At 44.5% G+C, this 14611-nt stretch overlaps 1 protein-coding gene across 1 annotated transcript; it reads left to right on the top strand.

Moving 5' to 3' along the window:
* Positions 1 to 535: 535 nt before the first annotated feature.
* Positions 536 to 14031, top strand: CWF19L1 (CWF19-like 1, cell cycle control (S. pombe)). Its single transcript, XM_009703119.1, has 10 exons — positions 536 to 622; positions 2872 to 2973; positions 3775 to 3989; positions 5943 to 6061; positions 6777 to 6861; positions 7705 to 7845; positions 10090 to 10201; positions 11875 to 11954; positions 12897 to 13106; positions 13906 to 14031. Exons 1-10 carry the CDS (start codon positions 544 to 546, stop codon positions 14029 to 14031), a joined length of 1269 nt encoding a protein of 422 aa, XP_009701421.1. The 5' UTR covers positions 536 to 543.
* The last annotated feature ends 580 nt before the right edge of the window (positions 14032 to 14611 follow it).

Here is a 14611-nt window from a genome sequence, read left to right as displayed (position 1 = left end):
ACCGGGTGGGGGTGGCTGGAGCTGTCCCGCGTGGGGTTCCCGTCCCCGTCGTGCGGGTGAGCAGGGGCGTTGGGATGGCTCAGGTGGAGAGCCTGCCCGGGGCAACACGGGAGAAGTGCCTGGGTGGGTTTCGCGTGGAGGGGATGTGCTGGGGTTGCTCGGGCACCTGTTGCTGTCCGGAGCTGCGCTTGTCCCTCTGGGGCCGTGACCCTACCCTTTCTGCTCGGTGTGCCACGGGGCTGGTGGAGGGGGCTTTGCACCCCCTCAGCCCTCCTTGTCCAGCAGCAAAGTGTTGGGAGAAGCCGTAATCTGTGGGCAGAGAGCGCGGGAGAGCAGCTGTCACGTTTAAACCTGTTAACGTTGCTGTTATGCGTTTAATACAAGACGCAGATCAACACAGGGGAACTTCTTTGCCGTACCAAACAAAAGGCTGGTGAAGTGGTGCATGGCACAGTTTTGTGACAATACAGCGTATCAGCAAAAAAGTTGCACTCGTTGTGTCTTTGGTCAAATGCCAACTCTCACTTTATCTGATGTTTTTAGATGCTTTTGTGTGTTGGGAATTTTTTTGGCTCTACTTCAGAGACAGAATGGGCAGAGTATCGTGCAGGGGCCAAGAAAGGTAAGGAAGGCGTTGTCACTCTGGATGCTGGTAATTGCACTATTTCGTGACCCGCTTCGCTGTCTCATTGCCGTGTGCTTTTGAATTCAGAAGTTGCAGTTAAACGGTGTAGTGTTAAAGCAGTTAAACTCAAGCAGGGAAACTCCACACAGGAGGGAAAGATGAGCTTGTTTTAAAACGAAACTCATTTCTGTCACGCTCTCAAACTCAGGAGCACAAAGATGCATGTGTCCAAGTGGCCTGCCCCCGATTTAGGCATCAAGACCTGTGCCTGGGTTGATCTGGCCACCACTGTTTGTAGTCATAGGAGAGACACAGGGTGCTGCTAATTGGTGTCAGGGTCTTCTCTCTCCTTGCCTCGATGTCTTATGGCTCCACTTCTGTTCCTACCATCACCGCCTTACAGTTTCAGCCTGCAGACACCAGTCCTTGTTTTCTCAACTCAGGTAGCCTGAGAAGCTGCACGTAGATGTTTACGGCACTTCAGTCAGCAAGCCACAAGATCCCAGCACGCCTGCCAGTGTGTAGCCCTTCTTTGGCCACTCCTGGTGCTTCCCTCGCAGAAATTCCCAGTCATTCCCTGTTCACGCCCACCTTCAGACATCTACCACAGACCTCTCCATGGTGTGTAGCAGTGCTGTTCTTCCCCTCCCTGCATTCAGTCCTGAGGAGAAAGGGGAAAACAGAGGTGCTGGCAGGCTGAGCATCTCTGTTCTTCAGCCATGGAAGTCATAAGGCTTTCCAAAGGAACAGGGTTTGCCCATTCCTCCTTGTTCCCCGCAGCCCTTGTGCTGAAGATGTTTTCCCAGCCATGGATATGAAAAGTCCTATGTGGACTTCTCTGCCTCTTTCCACGCCCCTCTTGTAAGGGAGATGCTACCTCACGAGCATTTATAGTGTTCCTCTTTCCTCTTCAGTGCTACTCTGGCTTTTGCCCCTGGTGTCAGGCAAGCCAGAAGGGAGCTGGGACTCACAGCTTCCCAGTTCCTCTCTGCTGCTCTGTCACTCCCCAGTTATTCCCCGCTTCTTTGTGCATCTGTGCGAGCCGTCTGGAAAAAGATTGTCCCGTTTGCTGCTTGTGGCTGAGGACTTACCATGGTGAGGTGTGCTGCCTTGTGTTCCTGTTGCTATGAGAATATAAGGAGAATTGTTACTGGTTTAAACTTCTCTCCCCAAGGAAGCTCTCCTGTGCGTGCAGGGAGAAGAGTGGGTGTTAACAGCAAAGTCTTCCCTGGACCAATGCATTTTTGCTCATTCTAACTTGAATTGTCTTTACCTTTTGAACTGTTGAAAGAAATCTATAGCTTATAACCTCACCTATATGCATATAGATAAAGAAGATTTGTGTCACTTCATTTTGGTTTTAAGCCATTCATAAAGTTTTCAAACTCTGCTCTGCAACTGAAAGCAATTTCCTGTATCTTCTGACTGTGGGAGCTGGAACTTCAAGCAACAGTCTAACAACAGCTGTAGCAGAGCTGCTGTATTGCTGCTGCTCTCCCTTCTTAAATAGGAAACTATTGCTGGTTTTTATTTAGTGAAAAAGTTGGGACCTGCTGACCAGGTGAACTGTTGACCAGCTTACTGGTGTACTGGTCTGCCAGGAAATCTACAGGAGGTGTCTCTGACATTGGTCATTGCTTTTCCTAACTCTTAATAGCTTGAAAAGATTTGAATTATGCTGTTTGGAGAAATAAATTTTTGTTGATCACCTAGCCATAGAAAAATTAAAACTGGTACTTCCCACTGCTTTTTTTTATTGTTATATCCACCAGTACTAGGTGAAGTCATGCAGCAAGCTCTTCTACAAAGTGATTCAAAGAGCAGATGAGCTTTTCTCCTAAAATATCAATGATTTGCAGTTTTTTGATCGCCATACAAATTTAGATCAGCTTACACTGAATCACCAGGTGTCCCTGTGCTCTGGTATTTACTTAGCGTTGCCCTAGGGAAGACCCATGTTTTTAAGGGTCAGAGTTGATCTTCTTATGTAGGCAGCGGAGTGAATTGTAGTCAAAGCAGAGGTTGTTCTCTGCTGGTGCTATATTCCATCTGTGGAAACAGCAGGCTTGAGGACTTACTTTGAAGGAAGGTTTCTTGTTCTGTGCTTATTGCTCCTCGGCACGCTGCAAAGGGGTGGTGTTGGGGTCTACAGGAGTGGATGCTGTGATTCTTAGTGAATGTGGACTGAACTTGTGCTAATGTACTTGAGTTAAAACAGACTGAGTGCATGTGGTTTTCTTCCTTAGCTCCAATTCCAACCTACGTGCTTGGCGCTAATGACCAAGAGACCGTGAGCTATTTTCCAGACATCAGTGGCTGCGAATTAGCTGAGAACATCACTTATTTAGGTAAGGCTGCAGGTGGTTTGTGGTAAGGGATGTGCATTTGCCCAGTGATGCTTTCATGAATGTTTTCTAATCTTCCCACTTCAAAGGCCTGCCTTTTTCTGGAAATTTTAAGGTGACATTTGTTATTCTGGGGTTCAGACTGGAGTTGAACTCTATGTTGAAAGGCTGATACGATCTGCTATGTAAAATGTGAAAGAGAACCCTACTTTTTTTGTTGTTTTCTAACACTGAACTTGCTAGCCAAAAGGAATAGTGGTTGAAAGAGCCTGTTCTTTGAGAATATCTTATTCCCATAGCATGCCTGTCTTTGTATGGGGAAGGTTTCCTACTTGGAGTATGATTTTTGCTATGCTCTGAGGCTGTACTGGAGTAGCAGAGGTAAGAAGTGTCGTCTTTAAAGGTAATGACACTGTAGCAAAGCTAAAAGGAAAAACTGGTTTCTTTCTAGAATACCACCTGACCAAAAACTTAACAAGTAAAGGCACTTGCAATTGGCTTTTTTTACTCAGCCTTTATACCGAGCTTTTGATATGGATTGATTTTTGGGAGGCAAGGTAGCAGTGAGGAGAGAAGACTGGGAGTTGTCTGAACAGCTGCTTCACTGTAGGCAGCGTTGGGTTTGAGCCATTGCGCTAAAACATGTCTTCACCATAGTTTATGAGCACAGACAGTGAGCTGCCTGTAAGGGTAGTTTCAGCTGAAGTAAGGCAGGACTGCTGAATTTGGTCCTCTGGCTATGACGTGACTAAGAGATTACTTGCAATGTCTACATCTCAAGTGTGTGCCTGTGTATTAATGCAGGCCGTCGAGGTCTTTACAGTGGTACTTCTGGACTGCAGATCGCATACCTGAGTGGTACCGAGTCCCAGGAGGAGCCAGCTCCTGCCTACAGTTTTAGCACAAAGGATGTAGCAGAATTAAAAACGTCTTTGTTATCAACCCCAAACTTCAAAGGTGTGGATATATTGCTGACATCCCCCTGGCCCAGAGATGTGGGGACTTTTGCCAACAGTGCGGTAAGTGTTCTGTTTTCTGGTGGAATGGGTTTCCAGATGGATTTAACAAAGGATTGCCTTTCTGCTTGCTGTGGCAATTTGGGCTATTGGGCCATCTCCGAGTGCTTGAAAAAGCTGAGAGTAAAAAACGGAGAGTGGATGTTCTGGTTCTTCAGAGAAGAAGGACCAATGGGGAGGGGAATTTGTGAAACTTCAGCGTGTTTTATCTATCCCTGTGTGAAAAATCAGAGTGAATAGCTTTCATCTGATCACAAACGTTCCTGTGAATTCAGTTGGTTACAGTTGCTGTGGAACAATGCTGTTCGTCTCTGATGTGGAATGCTATGCTCTTAGCATCTTCAATACCGCTTGACATTAAGCCGTTCTTTCTCTGCCCTTCAAAACTTTTTAAGTGTTTTGGTGTTTATTTCCATAAGTATCAGTCAGCTGTACTAAATGGTCTGTTTTTTCCTCTGTGTGGATTTTGAGGATGTTTTTCTCATTTGTGTCCAGTTTGCTGCTGTTAATGTTCCTCAGCAGAATTGATTTTCCAGTCATAAATTCAAGTGATCTGAAACCTTCCTGGAGAGCAAGGCCACATACCGTGGCAAAATTATACTTTTTGCTTCCTCTCAGTATCTTCCAACATCCAAGAAGAGATATGATCCTCAGTCTAAAAGCATAAAGAACCCTCCCTCATCTCCCCCTCAAAAGAACCAACCCCACTAGCCTAGGGAGTTGGAGAGAAACAAGTTGTAGGGCTCAAAAAGGAAACCCAGGTCTTGAAATTCCCACAGGGATTCTCTGTAGTAGTTCAGTGTATCGTTCCACACTCAGCATGAATTTTCTGAGAATGTACTCACTTGGATTAACATAGGAGTATATTAGTAGTGATTATATTCAGATAGGCATCGTGTTGGAGTATGTACTTTAGCACCTGAGGATTTCAGTAATGAGTGTTGGAGATTCCCTTGTGGACTGAGACCCTGAAATACCATCACTCAAATAGAGCAGGAAGTTTGAGGAATGACAATTAGGTCTCTTGCTCTTTGTCTCCTGAAGTTTCTCTCACCAAAAGCGGTGTGAGGAGCTAAATTGCACGGATGACAACTGATTCCCTGGAGGAGTCTGTGGATTTCCTTTTCCTGAGATGCTTGGTAGCTCTGGCTGTTTTCAATGGGGCTGGAAGCAGCCAGCCCTCAGTGCAGAGGCTCCTGGGCTCCTCTCTGACCTGCCCGCTGTGAGGGCAGCAGGAGGGAGCACAAAGAGGAAAACTGCTTTCTTGACAGTGGGTTAGTGCCTCTCCCGCTGCCGCAATGATGGGCTGTGACAGATGACAGCGAGGCCCGAATCTCATTCCCTGTGCTTTTACCAAAGATAACAAGGTAACAGATGTAGGCTATTTCTGAACTTCTCTCTTCCCCTGCCCTTTTCCTTCACTACTTCATTTCTCAGTCATTTCTGGGAGCCTTCACCCAAGAAAATGGTTTGAAGTTTGCTCTTTGGTTGTGTTTTGGTTTGCTCTGACTTCTCAGGGATTAGAGTGGGATAAAATTTTGCTTCCTAAGGAAAACTCAGAGCTTTCCTATTCGCGTGACTCGCGCACTAAAGCTTTGGCACTCTGGGCATGTGGTCAAAACTTGTCTTAATGATTTTGACATCTGTTGGTATTTGCCAAACTCACTCTGTGCTGCCCTGGCTTCACAAGACCAAGAGAAGGAAAATATGACAAACCAAACTTGGATTGATGAAATGAGTGGATGCAAACCCCGAGTACAAAGAATGGAATAAATGAGTATGCTGTGGTTGGCAAGAAGAGATCAAACCCTTCTGACTTTTTGTTCTGTTTCTAGGGAATGGTGACAACTATAATCAGTATCTACATTTCCAGCATGCAGTTCTGTATAAAACTGTTTCTTTTCACTACAGTCTGACAGTTTTTTATTAAAATAAAACTTGGTTTCTATTTTGTAGGGAGAAATAGATACCAAGAAATGTGGCTCCAAGTTAGTATCTGATCTCGCTGCAAGTCTCAAACCAAGGTACCACTTTGCTGCCCTGGAGAAGGCCTATTATGAAAGACTTCCTTACAGGTTTGTAAGACCATGTGAAATCATTTATTTTCTAATTAAGAGTTCAATTTTTAAAGAACACAGGAGGACAACTTGACAGTAATTTTATGAAGTCATCCAGCCCCAACACAGGGTCAAGATTGATTCTTAGATGCACATTATTGCCATAATTCCTGCTGCCTTGAAAACTGTGCTGTTGCTGACAGTACTTGTCTGAGTACATCGCTGTGAATCTCATGCCAAGTTAGTTGCCCTTAGTCACATTTAAAGAGTGTTCAGCCTAATTCAGGGGTGTATCTCTGAAAATCTATCACGGAAAAGCTCTTTTGTGGTGAAAGCACTGGTGTCTTCAGTCGTAACTTTGTATATAAAATGCGACTAGTGACATAAGGTAGGTGTCAGAACAACCTACAAATAAAACTAAGGCTGTCATGTTAACGTTGGGTAAGATTATTATCCTTTCAACAGCAGACACGTTAAAGGTGTAGCTGTTTTCAGACTAGTGAATTGTCCTCTCATCTCTGTATTTGGACTGCAGTGAGATGTCATTTTGGTCCGTGCAGCTGTTTGCTGTTAGATCTCATGAGTCTGTTTGTCCTCAAGCTTCCTTGTTCTTGGCCAAAGACTGTATGCAGCTGATGTGCTGTCTGAGTAGCTTCATGGAGGACAGGTGGTTTTCCCACTTTCCTTTTCTATATTGTATATGCCGGTACAGTTATGTTTTGCTTTCTTACAGAAATCACACAGTGCTACAGGAGACTCCCCGGCATGTGAGCAGGTTTATTGCACTTGCTGACGTTGGCAATACAAGCAAGAAAAAGGTACTGACGCTCTTGAATCTTTCTTCTTTTCTCAAGTACAAGTAATAGGGCAGTAAGCCCAGCTTTGGCTAGCTAGAGGACAGCATCGATCACTTAAAAGCTTAACTGGAGGGATTTGCCTCACTGAAGTAATAGATACCATTTGCTCGTTATGTCAGAAGGGTAAGGGCTGCAAGGTGTGTTCTGAGGCATTGTTCTTCTCTACCTGGTCAAATGGCATGTAGCTGTAAAGACAGCTGCAGAGGATTGTGGTTAGAAAGCTGCCATTCCTTCTTCTTTCCCAGCTGCTTTAGGTATTTTCTGTTTACGTAGCCTGCTTTAAGAAGGAAGTGAAATTCCAAAGGAACCCTTACGAATCATTGAAAATAACTAACTTCCGGGATCAGAAGGGGCTGTTTTGTTGGGTTTTTTTTAACTTGTTTCTCTTCCCCCCTTAAGAAAGTTACAGAATATTTATAGAAGGACAGGTTGCTAATGGTTAAGAAGGTAACAAAAAAAGGTCCAGGAGTTCTGGACAGAAAGAAGGCCTGGAAACAGGCAGGGATCAAGGTCGTTTCTTTATCAAGTAGGATACACTGCTGCTTTTCGAAAAGATCTTTCCTTAAAGTGAAACGAATGAACCACTTGAAAGCACTCTATAAACTCTTGCATGCACTGGGCATGAGGCCGGCACAAGGAGTGTGTTTCTCATGTCCTGCCTTAGCTTAAACACAGATTTGCTGAGTTCCTGCAGTGTTAAGTTGTGTGTTACCATTTCAGGGTGGCTTAGTTCACGGCTGACGTTTTCAGAGTTGCAGTCATGGCAAAAGCTTCTTGTATTTGAGTCGTTTGTTTTTGTTCTAGTATCTTTATGCCTTCAGCATTGTGCCGATGAGCTTGATGGACCCTGCAGAGCTAGTGAAACAGCCACAGGATGTCACCGAAAATCCATACCGAAAATTGCAGAAGGACGCACAGAAGACCAAAGCAACCCTGTGTGCAGAGGTACTGCTGTGTTCTCCTTCACGTGTGCACTTTGGTTTCACTCCCTGTGTTCAGGGAGCTTAGAACGGTGTTTGGCTTTAACCTTGTAATACTTCTGTCCGGAACGCTTCAGGGTTCGCTGTAAACTGTTTGCATCGACCAAATTGTATAGATGCAATGCATGGGAGTTTGTTTCAGTGTGCCCCTTCTTAAGCCAACTATATCCTGGGCCACATCCCAAGCAGTGTGGCTAGCAGGTCAAGGGAGGGGATTCTGCTCCTCTACTCTGCTCTGGTGAGACCCCCCTGCAGTCCTGCCTTCAGCTCTGGGGACCCCAACACAAGAAGGACATGGACCTGTTGGAGCCAGTCCAGAGGAGGCCACAAAAATGATCCGAGGGCTGGAGCACCTCTCCTACGGAGAGAGGCTGAGAGAGTTGGGGTTGTTCAGCCTGGAGAAGAGAAGGCTCCGGGCAGACCGTATTGCAGGTTATCAATACTTAAAGGGGGCTTATAAGAAAGATGGAGACAGACTTTAGCAGGGCCTGTTGTGACAGGACAAGGGGTGATGGTTTTAAACTAAAAGAGGGTAGATGCAGAGCAGTTATAAGGAAGAAATTTTTTATGATGAGGGTGGTGAAACACTGGCCCAGAGAGGTGATAGATGCTTCATCCCTGGAAACATTCAAGGCCAAGTTGGACAGGGCTCTGAGCAACCTGATCGAGTTGAAGATGTCCCTGCTCATTGCAGGGGAGTTGGACTAGATGACCCTTAAAGGTCCCTGCCAACTCAAACCATTCTATGATTCTTCCTGCAGGTGTGCATGGTGATGCTGCAGTTAGATCTGCTTGCTTGTTGGGACTGTTCCCTATGGGCACTTCAGCACGCATGACCTTATTCTTTCTAAGCTTGTAGACTACAAATTAGGCCTTTGCAGCTGACCCCCAGTTTTCTCCCTTACAGGTGCTACTTTTTTTGATGTTGCATTTCCACCGTATCCCTCAATGCTGGTGAGCTAGGTGTTGCGTACAGTTTGGTTTTTTTCTCAAGTGTCCTAAGTTACCAACTCTGTGCTCTTTTAAATATCGATTGCTTGCCACCGGAGGGCAGAAGGGTTTCTTCCTGATGCCTGAACGCTGAGCTGTTGGTGTCGGAAGCTTTGAAATCCCCAACTTCATAATTTGATCATCAGACAAGTGGGTTGTGTTCATTCATGTGGAGACTCAGATTATTTCCCTGTGCAGAGCATGTTTTGCTCTCTAAGCATTGTGAGATACTCTGCTAATGTGGACATGTCAATAGCTATCCCTGTATATCTAATGTAATGTAGAGAAACCAAATTGGGAAATCATTGGCATGGGGAAAAATTACTCAGCCTGAAGTTGGGCTTGACTTGGGCTTTGCTGGACCAGTGTGTCAGGTAGGAAGTGCAAGCACGCTCTGCAGCTTTTCTCCCTGGAGCACGCACACTGGCTCCTTCCAGCTGACAGCATGGCTGGGCACGAGGATGACAGACACATCCTGATCCCTTTAGCTCTGACAACCTCCCCGCCCCCAGCTGAGATTTGCTGTTGTGTTCAACCCCTGGCAGCAAGGCTTTAAATAGACCAAACAGTCGATAACTTAATGGAAGCAAAAATTCTTGTACCTTTGAGCTTAATATCCAAGTTTACTGGGAAAAATGCTTCCACTGTACATGCCAGTTCTTCTAGCACGGGTTGGATTTTAGACTGCAGTTGTGCTTTCCTGTGGGAGCCAAGCTAAGCTGGCGTGAGCAGCCCTGCTCTTTGCCATCCTCTTCCCAAGTGCTTTCCTCTGCAGCATTAAAGCCTTCTAATGGCATTTTGCCGTACGTGACAACATGTCAAATGGTTTCAGCCTCTGTGTGAGTCTGTTGGGAGGTTAACATCTCTAAGAAATAAAGACATTCTTTTGGCACTGGCTGTCAAGTGAAAAAGAGATTTGAATACTCGACAAAATCAAGTAATTCTGAATGTTCTGCACAAGGCTAAATAGGAGAACATAACAATTGGGGGCAGCTCTCCCACAATTTTTTTCCCTGGCTGAGGCTGCATATCCAGGCAGGCAAAGTCTGCTGCATTGCTGGGAGAGCTCGATTCATTCTGTTCCAGAATATTGATGTTTTCGCTGTTGATGCTTTTCAAAGGTGGTTACACACTTCTTGAAGAAAAAGCAAGGTCTTGTATGTACTGTGACTTTCTGTGATGCAGTTATAATAGGCTTCGGTTTTCTTTTTCTAAACAGGAAGAACCACCTTGTCAGTTTTTCTTTGATTTGAACAAGCATCAGGGAAAGAAACGTCCCTCAGATGGAAAAGAGAGATGGAACTCCCAACCTAAGCAAGCCAAAAAACCCCGTAAGTATGCGGATGCTTTTTTCCTGAGCTCTTCCCCTGAGACATTGGACCATCTCACTCTTCATTTTTTCTCAAACTGTGGAGCTGTATACAGCAGCTTGCCAACGTGCTCTGTCACCATATTAGATGCTGTGGGAATACAGAGGTTTGTGGGAATACAGGTTTGTTTCCTACCAACCTGACAATCAATAGGTGAAAGAAAAGTCAAAAGCATAGTTTAAAAGCTAGTTGGATCTGTGGTGGTTGCAGTTGGGCTGATGCCATTGACCTTCTGAACCAGACTGGCCTCTGAACATGACAACAGGCAGTTTCACAAAGCAGCATGTTTCTGTTCAGAGAGATTGCAAGAGACTGGATCACAGTGCTGATGAGTTTTTGAAATACCACTTCAGTTGTTCCGTGCTGTGAGTTCATGAAGTATTAATGAACTGGGAAGGGCAGAAGCCCTTCTGTTACCTGTGTATTTCTGTGCTGTAAATCTTGTTAGAGTTTTCTGACTTGAAGAAATTGAAATTAAATCTTTAAGGATTGTGACTTCTCAGTGACAGTGTTATTACAAGCATGGATCCTTAGAAATCTTGGGTCTCAGTTACAAAGAAATTCGGGCTTAAAATGCAAACATAGGTGTTGGCCTTCCCTTTTGTTTCTGTGAAAGCTTTTCCCACTGCTAGTGGGTAAGAAGACATTATTCAAAAATGCCTCTGGTAGATAACTCTGGTTGCCTTTGTTACGTGAGACTAAGTTGTTCAGTTTTTATTTATTAGCTTTCCAAACCCTTTGCATAGTCCTCGCACATAACAGTTCTATGGGCTGAATTACTGTATGCTGAAAAGAGCGCAGTGTCCTTGCTCTATATGTGCCTGCAGAGGCACAACTGGCTGTAATGGCAGTCAGTTTTGATGAAAGAATGTGTGTGGGTTTTCTTCTTTTCCTCCATCACTTCTGTAGGACATACTGCGCCATTGTGCATATTCATATAGCTTCCAAAGTCTTCTGGAGTTTGATGTCATGAGAAGAGAGCCTTGTTGGACTGTTTTGCTCAGAAATGAACCCCAGAATTGGACGTTCAGTTTCCTGCAGTTCTTGGCAGAGCCCTGTCATGTTTATTGCATTTGCAAAGCTGCTTGTCTGTTCTTGTACACAGCCTATAGAGGATGTGAGTATAGTGTTTGACCCTAAGGAGAGGCCTAGCTTATCAGCGCCATCAAATTATATTAAAGGTCACCTCAGGTATCGCGATTTGGGTGTGAATCCAGGTGTTTTGAGTGTAATGAATAGGCCAGAACTGACAAGTGTGTTTGACAGCGCCTGTCCTTGCCTGTACCTATGCAGTAATCTTACCTCATTTGTATTTGTTTGTTTAAATTTGCTGGTGCTTTCTTATTAGTGAGCTGTAACCACTAAATTCTTGGAATTAGTGTTCTTCCATTAAATTACAGGAGTCAATGAGAATGGCGACTGCCGCCACCTCCTCTCTTGCTGGAATTGCCCAAAGGCATCAGTTCTCTGACCAGATCTGCTTCCAGGAGCTGTGTCCTTCTGCAATCTTCAGCACTTTTATCATCTGGGAAGGGTGGCTGGAAAATAACAGCTCTTCCAGATCTTGTTCCGTTCCTTGTTCTGACAAATAAGCCTTGTGCTAACACTTGTTTCTCTTTCCTCTCCCAATAAAGCACAGCCCACGGGGCCCTGCTGGTTCTGCCTCGCCAGCCCAGAAGTCGAGAAGCACTTGGTTGTTAGTATTGGCACACACGTAAGTACCTGTAGCATGTTCTTTGCTACATGACTGTAGAATCGTGCTAAGACATGGCAATATAAAATATCAATCTCCAACTTTAAATCTTAAAAAAACCAAACTTGCTTTATTTGCAGCTGACTCTTGGTTTTGTTTTCAGTTTCTTTGCACCTCCCCTACAAAAGACATAAGTATATAGGTAAAGTCTTTTAAAAAATGAAGCATGGCCCAGTTTTGCTCTGGTAGCAGAGCTGGATTATGGTGCCAGAACACTTTTTGCTCTGCCAGTCCTCATGGTTTGCTTATGTTACCGTCTGGCAGAACTTTTCCAGTGTGAACTCAGTGTAACTGGAACCTGCTTTGGCAGCAGGATGTGCTGTCTGGAATTATGTCAGATCTCCCTGGGATGTTTGGTTCCAGTTTTGTATATATAGATTAAACGGAAGATAAGATAGCTTTAGAGTCAACATCTCAAAGTACATCTTGGAGATTAATTCATTCATTGTTATATTCACTTCGCTTAAAGTTATTGCTCCTGTATAGCATAATCCACTTCAAACTGCCTCAGGGACAGGTTTGTCCACAGGCTTATTTTAAAAGCTGTTAACGATTTTGAAGTGGATTTTCTTGTCGTAGTAGGAAGTTCTAGCCACAGTCGTGAAGTTCACTCAGCTGCTTTCCTGCAGACAAGGCATTTTCTGGCATTCAAAAGATTTTTTTATTTTGTTGGGGGTCTGTTTTGTCCTTTAGCAGTCCCTCTCTCTTTCATTTGTTTAGTAACTAGTAAATTGTTAATAAAGAATCCCTAATAAGTGACATAGAGGAGAAGACTTTCCTGTTCCTGAGGCAGAATTGCTAGGCTGGGGGAATACTGAGAATGAAGTCAGAGAGTAAATTTCCACAGCATGGTAAGTAAGTGTTGCTTGCAGTGAGTAACTGGTGTGTATTGTTTCACTCTAGTGCTATCTTGCCCTGGCCAAAGGTGGCTTATTACCTGATCACGTCTTGATTTTGCCTATTGGGCACTATCAGTCAGTGGTTGACTTGTCTTCAGAGGTGGTGGAAGAAGTGACCAAGTACAAGTCTGCCCTAAAGGAATTTTTCAGAAGCACGGGAAAGAGATATGTCCTATTTGAAAGAAATTACAAGAGTCAGCATCTGCAGTTACAGGTATGGTTTTAGTGTCACCCTGGGAGAATATAAACTTGCAGTTATCCTCAACTTAATTGAAAGAGAAAGCTCACCTTCAAATTTCTCTCTTTATTCTGTGCCTTCCCAGAGTATGGAGAGAAGTCGTCCTACCCACAGATAGAGCCAGAGCAAAAATAAAACCGGTGTGCTGGTTCTGCCACAGTTCTTTAATTCTTCCTGTTACAGCAGCACCGCATTGGTTGTGTTGAGTGGGTGAGGAAAACTTTTCCCTGCATGGAACTGATTAATAAGCCTACAAGGTTTTCAGATAAGTTGCAAGACCTCGCTCTGACTGATCAGCTCACAGTGGCACACAAATTGTGGCGCTCGCATTTGTAACTGAAGGAGGCTGAAAATCTGAAGATATATGCGGAACTCTGGTCATTGTCTACCCATACCAGCCCTTTGAATTTGGTTGGGTTTTTGTGTGTGTGTGTGTGTCCTTGTGTGTCGGTCATTTAGGGGTTTATTGTGGTAGTTTCTGTATTTGGCGGATCTGTAACTGTATCAGAGCGGCCTTAAACTACCACAGATATCAGAAGGGAGAAGGTTGTACTGAGAACTTTTTCAAGCTTTTAGTTTTCAGCTTTTTGTTCAGCTCCTACAGAAAAAGAACTCATAAGTTTAAGACTGTACAGATAGGTGTCCACCTGTCTTGTTTGATGATGCTGAGCAGTACTGAGGAGCATACTAGCTCCAGTGATGGACTGATTGCTTTCTGCAAGTGGTTTGGTTTGTCTTTTCTTCTTTTCACGGAAACGTTGTCCTCCCTCTCCAGGTGATTCCTGTCCCATTGGACTGCTGTACTTCTGAAGACATTAAAGAGTCCTTTATTGCACAGGCACAGGAACAACAGATTGAATTATTAGAAATCCCAGAGCACTCCGATATCACGCAAGTATGAGACGAGATTTCACCTGTTACTTTCCCTCTGTCCTGTCTAGGCTGCTGTTTCCCTCTGAGGTCACTTTGTGTGGTAGGGTTAAGCTGTTGGAGACAGACCATTGTAGACTTGATTTGGAGATGTGCCAGATGTATTCTGCTCCCGGTGAGGTTCCTGTGAACAACAGATGTGTTGCTTATCTGCAAATTATTCCAGCTATGCATAGGGCTTGCTGATTTCATTCCTTCCGATACCAAACACCAGCCCTTTCAGTGCCACTGCACGTCAGATAGTTTTAGATTCCCTTGGATAAGAATTTGAAAGAAAGCTTCCTATTGTATCGGAGAAATGAGTCAGTAGTGACATAGGGTTTTGTTTATGTCTGGTGGTCACAGGGAAACCTGATCTGCGGCAGGAGCCAGAAATAGCACGTGTGCATGCTTGCCTCTTTGTAAGCCATTACAGCTATTGATAAGCCAAGCTTAGAGGCTGACTTCTTGGCTGAGGAAGGTGAATGTAGTCTCTTGACATGCTTTTCTTCCTCTAAAAATGTGCCGTTATTAGTACGGGATGACCTAGCACAGGTTAAGAATGAGCACAC

Source organism: Cariama cristata, unplaced genomic scaffold (genome assembly GCF_000690535.1).
Source record: "Cariama cristata isolate BGI_N322 unplaced genomic scaffold, ASM69053v1 scaffold30246, whole genome shotgun sequence".
NCBI classification, from domain to species: Eukaryota; Metazoa; Chordata; class Aves; order Cariamiformes; family Cariamidae; genus Cariama; species Cariama cristata.
The sequence above is the reverse complement of the archived record's forward strand: the minus strand, read 5'-3'. Positions and strand labels throughout refer to the sequence as shown.

Excerpts from the sequence above, each read along its gene's own strand:
- CWF19L1 (XM_009703119.1), top strand. The coding sequence starts at position 544 with ATGCTTTTGTGTGTTGGGAATTTTTTTGGCTCTACTTCAGAGACAGAA. Across the intron at positions 6,862-7,704 it reads GCAATACAAGCAAGAAAAAG|TATCTTTATGCCTTCAGCAT; the intron begins GTACTGACGCTC and ends TTTTTGTTCTAG. Across the intron at positions 10,202-11,874 it reads TAAGCAAGCCAAAAAACCCC|CACAGCCCACGGGGCCCTGC; the intron begins GTAAGTATGCGG and ends CTCCCAATAAAG.